Consider the following 12,649-nt stretch of genomic DNA (forward strand, 5'->3'; position numbering starts at 1 on the left):
TACTCCCCACGTCTGCAGATTTGAAGATCTAGTGGATGATTTTTATTTGTCATGGATAAGTGCTAGCGCTAGTTAGCATAGCCACATAGCTACATGTTCATAGCTGTAGCTGTAGCTGTGTACCAAGACACACGTCTACATACTGATAAATAAAACAACAAGAAACACTAAATCTGTGACCAATCCTTCAGAAAGGTCCTGCTGCAGGCGCCTCTCCGTCAGGATCAGATTCTGGATCAGATTCAGAGGGTTGAAGTAACGCGATCTCTGAGCAGCCGTGTATATTCAGCCAACATGTAAACATTAGATCAACGTGCTGGAGAGCCGAGGCACATCCACTTCCGGAGGGGGCGTGGTCAGAGGGAAAACAGAGTGTTCTGAGGAGGACTGAAGAAGAGGGCTTTTCAGGCATGCCAAAATCTGATTTCAAAGTGTTTTTTTGAGCATAAACTTTAAAGACATATTTTGGGGACCTCTTAGACCAATATATATTGATGAAAAAAGCGTGATATGTCACCTTTAAGATTAAAAAAATAATAAAGTAGAATAAAATACAATACAATGAAAACAGAAAAGGTAGAGGAGAAACCAAAACACAAACAAAAAAAGAACAGAGAAAAAGAAAAGAAAAGTACGAATAGCACCATACGAGTAAAAATGACTAAAGCAAGACAATTAGGAAGCAGCAATAAGAAAATGTTAAAGACGACACATGAGACACAACAGGTCAACAGTTAACAGTGCTGCACACATTTGCATCAGGCAGTGAATATCAATCATTAAACTAGCGGCATACAATTCAAATGAAGCAAAGTATAGACTGAGCAACAGATGCACGCAAGGAATAGACAACTCAAGCAAGCAACAGCAAGTTAAAAAACACAGGACAAATTCACAGATGGACGACACAAGGTGGCAGTAGCAGGGGGAGAAGGGTTTAGTGCTAACAGATTTGGTTTCTTATGAGCCGCTGCTTCAAATGAAAACTAAATGACCGGTATGTGTTGGGCTCTCTGATAAAAGTTGGTATATTGTTCCATTCTCGTGATGCTCTGATGGAAAAGGCTGATTGACTAAAAGCCCTTTTCATCAGTGGAGTAAAACAGTCCCCTCTTGTGACTCCTCTTGTAGCGTGATGCTGGTTAGTTCGTATGCTAACAAAATCGCTAAGTGGTGGAGGAGCCGTGCCATGTGTGATTTTGATTTCTTCTGCTGGGTCAGTCAAACATGTACACCAGAGACACACTTCATGTTCATGTTATGTTGAATTTGAGGGCTTTTTTTTATCCTGTGGTGAATGTTCTATTTGAACTAATCAAGAAACTAGTCAAGAAAAAAAGCAGGCCATTTTTGTAACTTTTTCCTGGTTGTTTTTTATACTTTTGTTATTTTGGAACTACTGTCTGTATTTTTTCTTTAATATTAACTTCTTTCATACAGTGTGTTTCCTTCTTTATTTAGTCCATTATATATGTCTATTTTCTGTTTTTGAAAATCATACCTGAATGTGCGCTCATTGGAAGAAAACACACTCATTTAATTAATAAAGTAATCGTAACACATTAACTTATCTAGAGCAGGGGTTCCCATAGTGTGGGTCGGGACCCCCTTGGGGGTCGCGAGACACAAATAGGGGGTCGTGAGATGTCTTCCAAATGTTTTTTTTTTAAGTCATCTAAACATAGTACATTTTACCCATTATTGTAAAAAAAATATTAACAAAAATAGTAGCTAACCTTGAATAAAACTTTGAAAATAGAAAATGTAATGAGTTTTCTGCCTTTATTTGTTGCCAGATGACTACTAAGTTCAGGGTTAGTGAACAGTTAATTATCAAAAGCATCAGTAGCAGCAGGTTAATTCATAACAGCACAGGAAACACAGACACATGCTCATATAGGGAGGGTAATTTTCTGCAGACCAGCTGAATGAAGCCACATTAAATCACATCGAGGGACAGTGGGGGTCGTGGGCTGAAAAGTTTGGGAACCCCTGATCTAAAGCTATGGGCTGTACCAGGCTTTATTTTCAGCAGACAGGACCACAACAATTCTGGATAATATAAATTTGTATATGTAGCCTTGTTTGCATGTACATATCATAAATGCAAAGCCACCATTTGTGTCTGGTCACCTTTGACCACAGCTCAGCACACCAACGCACCAATCTTTGCTTACTTAGGCGTTAATGATGGTGATTTAGATGATGTGTGTTTATAGAAGCTGAAAATGACCCACTCTGTGAGTTATTGTCACATAATCAGGTCAATCTATTGAGCTGACAATAGAGCTGGTGCAGAGATACATGCTGATGAGAGTCAAACCTGTAAAATCCCAACCAAAGTATAGTTTAATGGAGATCTCAAGGACTCACAAGCTCACTCATCCTCTCTAAATAAATAATTTCCACTCAGACAAGCAGTGACTCAGCTGGGTGACCTCTTTCCATATATTCATGTTTGCAGCAAGTTTGTTGAGAGAGATGGCTTTATTAAGCATGTAATTTAAAATCATGATCATGACTTCATCTTCAGTTAGCATTGCCTGACATTTTCATATAAATAAATGTCAGCTGTGTCATTCCATCAAACACTGCTACCACAACAGTGATTCAACCTATGGCCACTTCTTGACCTCCTCCAACACTGCTGTGTACGCCAAAGTTACCCTGAGCATGAGTCCAGTTTAAAGTGGTGTTACTGCTGCCCTCAGAAGAGTGATTGCAATAATGTTACTGCCAATATAACAAAACTATTAGGCTCCATTGTACACCCTGCACAGTTGTCATTTTAACACACAGTGCCCATGTTCCATGTTGTGTAAATAGCATGAGAACTTACGCCCACATTAGCTCCCATGGTTTAGTTGTTCTTAGAATGAGGTGCTGTCAGGTGCAAAGTCGGCACATTGCTGTCCTCTTCAGGGGCTCACTGCTTTCCTGATATTTAGAGGCTCTTAAGTGAGATAGTAACATGGACATAAAGGTCACAACACACATTGATTTGCTTTTTAGACACATGCAGAGATGCAGAGAAGTCCTCCTACTCATAATAAAATATCTGTGAGTTTGCTGAAATTGACCTTTTAACTGGGACCCAGGGTTTGGAGATGGCAGTATTTTTTCTCCTTTCACCATACATCATGATACTGATGTTTGTAAGGGGCTGAACTCAGGATATCAGAAGACAAGGACATCCTAACACACCTACTTCACCTCAGCCATGCACAGGCCAAAAACTGCAACACAAGCATACCTACGCAGCCTGATGTATTTCAGTAAAAAGTTCATCCTGTATGTAGAAACATACAACCTGGTTCTTAAAGGGAATGAGAGCAGTTGCACTGTAAACCTGAACAAGTTGAAATTATTCAAAATGTTTGTTGTAACTGATTACCTAAGAGTTTGAAGTAGCGGAAATACAAATTTTGAGTATAAGTGAAAAAAAAATACGATTTCAGTTTACTCAATTGTTTTCTTTCTTCTTTTTTTTTAAGTTTCCCAAACTCAAATTTATTAGTTATATTTTTTTCTATTTTTAATTCATACATACTAGATGAAACTGATCACATGTCATGGTTTGGTTAGTTGAGTTTTTCCCTTGTGTTTCATGTCTTGGTTCCTCCCTGTGTTTATTCTGTATTAGTTATCCTCCCTTGAATGTTTAGTGACCCATGGTCTTGTTGTGTTTTCTTAGTCTAGTCTTGTTTCCTGTTTTATTTTGTAGTTCTGAATCCTTGTGTCCCCAGTTTAGTTTTACGTCATGCCCTTGTGTGTTTCCCTCCTTTTGTGATTCCCCTCATTAGTTTCACCTGTGTCCTGTTTTCACACCTGTGTTAATGACTCTGTGTATTTAGTTCCTCTGGTTCCCCTGTCCTGTGATGGATCATTGTTGCTCTTCCCTGTACCGGTTCAGCGGTTTGGCGTTGTCTTTCCTTGTTACTTGCCGCTTCGCAAAGCACAGCCGTGGTGGTTTTTCAAGTGTGTGAAGACTTACATGGTGACGTTGATGACGTCATACGCAGCATCCCTCTGTACACTCAAAAGTTGTTATTTGGACATGGATATCCACATATAATTTAAAACAAACAACATGAATCCACTAAAGAGCTGGTTTGAGTGCTGTACCCTAATGGCTATGAGTTAGAAGTACTGTTCCGGTTTACAGTGTGCAGTGATTGTTTTAAATCATGTTATACTCAAAACTCACCTTTTAATGGTCAAGGGACTCAATCCTCCATCTTTGCACCCTGCATCTCACATAGCACCCAGGTTAACCAACAAAGGGTGCATCTCAGCTCTAAACTGCAGTCTCCTCGCTCCTCGCTCCTCGGTCGAACCGGAAGTACTTACTGACGCGCCATTTTAACTTGCGTCCCAAAGCTCTAAACGCTGCTGGAGGAGAGAGGAGCGAGGAGCGAGGAGACTGATCCGAGGAGGGATAATCGAGGAAACACGAGAGCAGACTTTGCGGAAGTCTTTTCTCTGACAGACACGCCCCCTTATCGAATATCACTCACTGATTGGACGCTGCAGCGGCTCGGACTTAACCGAAACTTAACATCAGCTGAGTTTAATAACAGAGAAAAGACGGACCTTAAAACAGTCATTAAGGGTGCCCTGAAACAGATCATAAACATAAGTCAGTTTCTAAACAGTCTGTGTGTGATGAGCTGAGATTGAAAAGTGTTTGATGTGAATTTTAAAAACAAAATACTGATCGCAAAATCATAAATTCAATATAACAGAGGGTGGATTATGTTATATCTGATTGTTTTTGTCAGATTCACTGTCTAACGAAATAGAGTAATAGAGTCTAATATCATTGATAGAATATATATCAATGATCAGTTATTCCTCCTGTTAGTTTCCCCATTTGTTCTCGTTTTCTTCATGAAGAGAAGTCTGACAGTAAATTTTGTCTGTTAGTAAAAACACTTGTTATATTTCCAGTCAGGTTAATAAAGTTTCATATGAGGCTGATCATTAATGAGCACAGGGTTTGAAAAGAGTTGCATGGTTTATATTTTCCCTTGAAATAATAAATAATTTAATAATGAGGCATTTTACCGGTGAATCGATCCGTGATGCTTCAGGACAGAATAAACAGAGAGCTGATTCTCTTCATGTGCAGGTGTGTGTTAAACAGGTAAACACAGAGACAGAGCTCTGTTACTGTTTATATTTATCAATAGTTGGTAACACTTTATATTAAGGTACACATATTAACCATTAACTAGGTGCTTACTAATATGCATATAAGTAGCATACTAGCCCTTTATTAGTAGTAATTAAGCACATATTAACCCCTTATTCTACATAGCCTTATTCTACCTCTATTACGCCATGAATTAAGATTTTCCTGTTATTAGCTCCTTATTAATACTTATTGACTGTAAATTAATGCATTGTTGTTTCTGAATAAAGATGTGAATAACCAGTGGGTTATTGAGGCCTTGTAAAGGGGCAGTTCCACAAGAACAGTAATTCTTCCTTTATTACTCTGAATTAGTATAGTCTATTCTTGTGGAATGCAATGCAAAACTACAAGTGGTAATATTACCCTAATAACTATAAATTAATTATTTATTAACTCAAAACATTTTCCCTATTCTAAAGTGGAGTCTTGTTCATTTTTAATTCACAAGTAGTTTGATCCTTATTAACACTAATTTGTTCCCTATTCTAAAGTGGAGTCTTGTTCATTTTTAATTCACAAGTAGTTTGATCCTTATTAACACTAATTTGTTCCCTATTCTAAAGTTGCAGACTCTTCACATTTAGTTACATTATTATAGCATACAACTAGCAGTTATAAGACAGACAGTTAGTACAAGTACAAGAACATTTATTGTAAACTGTAAACAGTCAAGCCATACATTCAGCTCAACAAAAATAAATACAAAGACTCAGGTCAATGCAAATGACTCTTTCATGTTCAAGGACAACATAATTATGTCCGCATGAGTCCAAATTGAAGCCAGTGGCCAGCCCAGTCAAACAACCAAACAACTGACAGGTCTAGTTTGACATTTCAAAACAATATTCAAAATGGCATTTACAATAGAACAGTGTTTACTATATTTGTACAACCACAACTACTAAATGCAAAGACTCAGGTCAATGCAAAACATACAGTAATCAGCAGACAACAGTTCAAAAAGACAGTAAGGCTACTGTAAATGTAATCACATGTAAACAGATGCCTGAGTCCAAATTGAAGACCAGTTAAACAACAAACAACTGGCAGAATTAACTTTACATTTCCTAAACGTTTTTAAACCAAACCTTTTCTTTAACTGCTTTTAAACAACTCGTTTTAAAAGTGTTAAAACTGGTAAAAGCATGTCCAATCCTTTTAATACTTGATTAGCAAAGGGAGGAGTTTTCCCTTGGATTTCATATCCTCGATTATGATTCGCTTTTCTGGGGTGATGTTACGTGCGCATTTCCTGGCAAAGGCCAGGAGTGTCTCCGTAGTAGGGTCGAATTTCAAGGATGCAAATTTTTCTGGGTGCACATATTTCAATTCTGCAATCGGCGCTGTCATCTTGATGGTGCCTCTATCCACATCATTGATGCGGAAAGCTTCAGTCATCGTTCGGACCCGTGAAAAAGTATTCAGAACTTTATCGTACCGCTGGATGACCTCTGCTGGCCCCTTGACTGATCCAAAAGAAAATAAAACAAAAAACAGCATGAGGGATTTAGACAGTCCATGGCTAATGCAGCTAAAGTTGCATTGATGACATTAGTCTATCTATCAAGCATACTGTTTTTTTTTTCATGGCAGCTAATCGGTCACTGGGCAGGAAGTTCAAGTTAACACAATCTCACCTCTATGAGATCGCCCAGGGTGAGCCCGAGTTGCAGATGTGGGTGTGAGTGACCTAGTGCGATGACGCTTGGAATGTTTTGGCTGTCTTGAAGTGACATCACTGTCGGACGACATACTAATATTTGGGGAAGATGGGGGGTGGTCATCTTCCATGTCATTGGGGCTCATGTCATCTTCCAAAGTAAAGGCTTTTGTTGAGCTTTCATAGAGAATAGGACAGAAGAAACATTATTCAGCTTGTGTTGAGACATGAGGTCACAATATTCCTCATATAACTCAATTGTGTAACAAAATTGTAAAGTTCTCCAAAATTACTCACTTGTTTTCTTCTCCCCCCCCTGGATTTGGGCACGCAAAAAATCTCGCTCTTCTTCAAGGTCCTTGATCATCCTTTCCTGCCAGAGAATCTTTTCTTCCAGAAACTCCACTTTGGAGACTGATCCTTGATAAACATTAGAAGTACAATACAGGCATCACTTCAGTGTAATGTTTTTTCTGAATATAACCAATAAAACACCAGAAAATATGACGCCATTACCTGATCCGAGGCTGCTACAGCTGGGTGCCTGACTTTCATTACCTTCAGAACCTACAGTAGAAGCACAACATATTATTGTAGGTTCACAATGTTTATATTACATTAAGATAGCTTGTCAAGTAGGTTCTACACAGAACAAACAGACCATGACCTACCTGACTTATGCAGCTCATCGCTAGTCCTCTCTTTTGAGTTAGTCATCAACTCATCTTTGGGGAGAGCTGTCTTCTTCTTTGCCTTGGGCTACATTAAAAAGACAGTTTGAGAAATTTAGGCTAACGTACAAAGTTTAAATTAGATTCATTTACCTAAATACTAATAATTAAGATACCAAATGTATTTCCTTTAGCTCAGGGTAGTTTCAATGTCCTGTTTGATGTAAATGATTATAAACTTCATTTATTCATATGTGGCAGATTTCATTGATTTTACAGTATGCCTCACATAAGGGCTTTGCTAACATCAATAATATAACGTACTGTGTAAGACATTTTAATGTCACTAGAGTTCTATTTGCAAGATAATACTGTCCACACTGGATAGCCAGTGTGGACTACCAGTCCCCCCCCCCCCCCCCCCCCCCCCCCCCCCTACTCTAGCATATTTGTAATAATGTGTCTAGTATAACATTTATTGAAAGAAGCATCAATATAAGAACAAACATTTCACTTTTCTTTCAATAATTTGCTGTGCAAATAACATTTTTTCTTTAGCAACACAACCTCAGTATGGCTTCCTGGGAAAGCACTTTTCAAATAAAAATAGTAAATGTGAAATTATCTTGTTAATCTTTATACAAATAGCTTTGAGATATTCAACATTCATATCTTTATCCATTTTCAGTTCCTGTATATTAATTCAGTCAGATTTCCTTAACTGGCTGAATATATTATGACTGTCTCAATAGTCTATATTTAATCAGTTTTTTAAATTACAACTATGATGGCTAATTACACTTTGAAAATAACATGAACTAAAGTTGGAGATGACCTAATCTTACTTTCACGTCCCTAAATCCACGTTTGTAATCTGTCAGTCAACCTGTCCTCCTGCTGACTGGTCTCTGTCTCTGTCTCTGTCTCTGTCTCTCTCACACACACACGCGCGCGCGCACACACACACACACACACACACACACATACATACATACAAACATACACGCACGCACATGTAACCCCCTGTCCCCTAGTTGTCGCGCTGAATCGGGGATTGTACTGTGGTCATATTTATCCGTGGCCGTGACAACGACCCCCCCCCCGACGCGCCCCCCCCCGCCGCCCCCCCCCCCCCCGGGGTCCCGCCACAACCTGCTAAAGTATGCTGGAAACACTGAACTTTATCTCCGACTACTTCAGCAAATAAAATACCTTAGCAGGGATTGGTACAGCATTTTTTGCTAGCTAACACATTTGTAGAGGATTTTGAACATAACGCAGACAGCTTAACAGATAACTTACCATTTTCAAAGCACAAGAAATATCCAAACTTGATCCAAACGTGATCCAAACTCTTCTTCAACCGCGAAAAACAGGGGAAGGGAATATACGTATCAGCTCCGTAGTTTGTAATGATTGGAAGCCTTAAGAGGAAGTAGGCGGATGATAAACACTGACTGGTGGATATTCATGTCAATCACTGAAGTGCCGTTGGAATTCTGCGTCTGCTTATTCTGCATCCTCCTACCGAGAAAGAGAAATATGGCGGTGTTGCAGCGCGAGATCTTAGGACGAATTTATTTTAGACAGTGCCCCAAAGAAGTCGACAAGTTTATCAGGTGGTTGATGAAACAAGGCCTTCTCCGAAAATCGATGAGATGCCCTTCTTGCACTGATGTCATGAAATGGAAGAAGTCCTACGGCAGAAAGGAGCCAGCATGGTGAGTAGTCGCTTCATGTTTAGATGTTACCTATGCGCAGTGTTGGGCAATTTAATGTGGAGTAATTTAAATAATCAAATACCTGATTATTCATTTAAAAAGTAATGACGTTACGACTCAAATTACGTTTTGTCAAAAGTAATTTGTTACTTAACTGAAAGAAAAGAAAAAAAGTTTAGCAGTACAGTCTGGGAAGGACCGCGGAGGTCAGGTGGGCCTCGTGACATGTGTCTCCCCAGAAGGGAGCTTAAAAGTGTGGGGGAGAGGCACCAGAAAGAGTGGGCCAGAGCATAATGTTACATTGTTGCACCAGGACTGTTACTAAATGATGCGTTACTGACCAACACTGTCTTTGCTTGACATTTTACCATGAAATAAACAAGACTACAGTTTATGGTGTAAGGTCCATTAACCTTCATTTTGATCACAGGGTATGCCGTGATTCATGCCATAAGGGATCGGTCTCCAGGACAGTCCGAAGTGGCTCCGTGTTCGAGAATTCTCATGTACCCTTGCAAACATGGATGCATTTCATCTACAGGTAAGTTGGCTTAAACTATAAATTAATGCAGCCATCAATATTAAAACAAATGGCTACTTTTAAATTATCCTACAGTACATTGACTGTGGCTTTGTTTGACCAGCCCTTATCTATTATTGGTTTAACTTAAATCAAGGAGAAGTGAGGTCTGAAGTCTATTGGTTGGTTTTTCTAAATGTATTCTACATGTATGTCCATTCTTCAGTGAGGAGTCTGAAGATACAATATAGTTAAATCATTTTTTGACTTTTATGTATTACATAACAGTTCCTGCTAGTTGCATTGAGATCAAGTTACATTGAGATCACATTTTGTAGCCAAGGCTATTGACCCAAATGCCATATTGGCATGTATGCAAATAAGAAATTGTAGTTACAAATCAAGAAACTTAGACAATATCAGAAACTGACTTCAGTACACAATGGTAAGTTAAAGACTGTAGTGACTGTCCTTAGCCTTTCCTCTTCAGTCACTTTGGAAGGTGATGTGGTGTTCCTGACACACAGTTGAATATATAGTGTGATTAAATTGATGTCCAAAACCAAATTTTCCTTTGGGTGATGTTCCCATTTATTGCGGTAAAAAGAATATGACTAACATTGTCCAGTTTGTTCATTTCAGCTGTCTTGCATGCATTTATGGTAAGAACCATGTGCTCTCTTCACCTCCCAACTAAAAACTAGGCTACCTGCCCTAATTTATATCACCTGGTGACAATCCGCAGACATTCAACATATATCACTTTCAGGGAAAACACCACCATCTAGTGGTCAACAAAAATCCCTAAACAAATGGCTCCAACAAAGACATTTCTGTGGTTTATCTATTACAGATTTGCTCAGGGTCTTCGCCTACGACAAGTGGACATGATGCAAGAGGGGATTACTCAGAGCTCTGCAACGCTGACAAAACTTGCTGATAAGCTGCGGAGGGTTTGCAAAGCTGCAATGAACAGAATGAGAAGAAGAGGCAAACAGACCATTGGAAGAAGAGGGGAACTTGTTCTCATAGATGAGAGCAAATTTGGTCATAAAAGGAAGGTAGGCTATGCAGACCACACAGACCACTCAGATATTGCTACACTCTGTCTAACAAGTATCGACCTGTATGATGTCATTACATGGCAACAATGATGATCCATTATGCATTTGAATTTCAGTACAACAGAGGAAGGGCAAGCAACAGGAGTTCCTGGGTTTTTGGAATGCTCGGCATTAAGGAGGCCAGGAGAAGACCCGTGCTCAAGATAGTCCCTTACCGTTCAGCCGATCATCTCCTCCCCCTAATAAAAAGGCACGTTCGACAGGGAAGCGCCATCATTTCAGATGGATGGAGATCATATCACCGTCTTCAGGATGAAGGTTACAATCATCTGACTGTTAACCACCAAGAATGTTTTGTTGACCCTATGACAGGTGCACATACACAAAATCTCGAGCGACTTTGGGGCATTTGCAAATCAACTATATGGAGATTAAGAGGAAACCGAACACAAAATTTATTGAAAGATCACTTGGATGTAATTGAGTGGACTTACTGGCGTGGAAACCAACACAGACATGGACCACTGGGCATGCTTTTACATGACATCCGAAAAAAATATCCTGTATGAAATAAAGTTGCAAATTTGGGTCTGATGATCCAGTGTTTGAAATCAAACCAGACACGGTGAAGCAGCATCAAGTTTTTATGCTGCACACAACTTGAACAAACTACCAGCAGCACTGATATCAGAAAGTCCTCTTAATTGTTTTAATGCAAATCAATCTTTCATGCTGCAAACTCGTATTATATGCTTTATTTTAGTCTAGTTTTTATTGTGTTGTGTATATGTATATATATGTATATATATTTTTTTGGTACTACTTTAATGTAGTACAAGAAAAAACATTGTAAAAAACATTGTATGTTTTTATGCTGTTCTTTTTCTGATTTCATTTCTTACTGATAAGGTTTTGTCTTTATGTAAAGCACATTCAGTTGCTCCTTGGTGTTAAATTGTGCTGTATAGATAAAGATGCCTTACCTAGTATTGTTCAGTAATGAATGTGTAATGGAGTCCTACGTATCTTATGTGTATGTGTGACACTGCCTCTCTAAAATGCCCTTGCATTATTTTACTAGTTGGCTAATCAGCTGTGGAATGTACTTCTGTTGTCTTTAGCATAACTCAAATTTACAGCTGTTTATTGATTTGTCCATACTCAGTACCAAGATATATATATATATTTTCGTAGTTGTGGTTGTACAAATATAGTAAACACTGTTCTATTGTAAATGCCATTTTGAATATTGTTTTGAAATGTCAAACTAGACCTGTCAGTTGTTTGGTTGTTTGACTGGGCTGGCCACTGGCTTCAATTTGGACTCATGCGGACATAATTATGTTGTCCTTGAACATGAAAGAGTCATTTGCATTGACCTGAGTCTTTGTATTTATTTTTGTTGAGCTGAATGTATGGCTTGACTGTTTACAGTTTAAAATAAATGTTCTTGTACTTGTACTAACTGTCTGTCTTATAACTGCTAGTTGTATGCTATAATAATGTAACTAAATGTGAAGAGTCTGCAACTTTAGAATAGGGAACAAATTAGTGTTAATAAGGATCAAACTACTTGTGAATTAAAAATGAACAAGACTCCACTTTAGAATAGGGAACACATTAGTGTTAATAAGGATCAAACTACTTGTGAATTAAAAATGAACAAGACTCCACTTTAGAATAGGGAAAATGTTTTGAGTTAATAAATAATTAATTTATAGTTATTAGGGTAATATTACCACTTGTAGTTTTGCATTGCATTCCACAAGAATAGACTATACTAATTCAGAGTAATAAAGGAAGAATTACTGTTCTT

The 12,649-nt window shown here is 38.5% G+C and overlaps 2 protein-coding genes across 2 annotated transcripts; one reads left to right on the plus strand and one right to left on the minus strand.

Moving 5' to 3' along the window:
- Positions 1 to 5,823: 5,823 nt before the first annotated feature.
- LOC117816824 (coiled-coil domain-containing protein 106-like) lies at positions 5,824 to 7,022 on the minus strand. The gene is made up of 2 exons (XM_034689186.1): positions 6,835 to 7,022; positions 5,824 to 6,663 (listed from the first exon to the last, which is right to left on the minus strand). Exons 1-2 carry the CDS (start codon positions 7,001 to 7,003, stop codon positions 6,356 to 6,358), a joined length of 477 nt encoding a protein of 158 aa, XP_034545077.1. The 5' UTR covers positions 7,004 to 7,022; the 3' UTR covers positions 5,824 to 6,355.
- A 1,799-nt stretch (positions 7,023 to 8,821) lies between these two features.
- LOC117816823 lies at positions 8,822 to 12,298 on the plus strand. Its single transcript, XM_034689185.1, has 4 exons — positions 8,822 to 9,249; positions 9,680 to 9,790; positions 10,623 to 10,830; positions 10,950 to 12,298. The coding sequence occupies exons 1-4, from the start codon at positions 8,972 to 8,974 to the stop codon at positions 11,400 to 11,402; spliced, it is 1,050 nt and encodes a 349-aa protein (XP_034545076.1). The 5' UTR covers positions 8,822 to 8,971; the 3' UTR covers positions 11,403 to 12,298.
- Positions 12,299 to 12,649: the final 351 nt, after the last annotated feature.

This window comes from Notolabrus celidotus, chromosome 8 (assembly GCF_009762535.1).
Source record: "Notolabrus celidotus isolate fNotCel1 chromosome 8, fNotCel1.pri, whole genome shotgun sequence".
Taxonomy (NCBI): domain Eukaryota; kingdom Metazoa; phylum Chordata; class Actinopteri; order Labriformes; family Labridae; genus Notolabrus; species Notolabrus celidotus.

Bases quoted from the DNA above. Each gene is read 5' to 3' on its own strand.
- LOC117816824 (XM_034689186.1), bottom strand. From the start codon at position 7,003: ATGAGCCCCAATGACATGGAAGATGACCACCCCCCATCTTCCCCAAAT. The intron at 6,664-6,834 runs GTGAGATTGTGT...CTTTTGGATCAG, and splicing joins CCCTGGGCGATCTCATAGAG to TCAAGGGGCCAGCAGAGGTC.
- LOC117816823 (XM_034689185.1), top strand. From the start codon at position 8,972: ATGATAAACACTGACTGGTGGATATTCATGTCAATCACTGAAGTGCCG. The intron at 9,250-9,679 runs GTGAGTAGTCGC...TTTTGATCACAG, and splicing joins GGCAGAAAGGAGCCAGCATG to GGTATGCCGTGATTCATGCC. The intron at 10,831-10,949 runs GTAGGCTATGCA...TTTGAATTTCAG, and splicing joins AATTTGGTCATAAAAGGAAG to TACAACAGAGGAAGGGCAAG.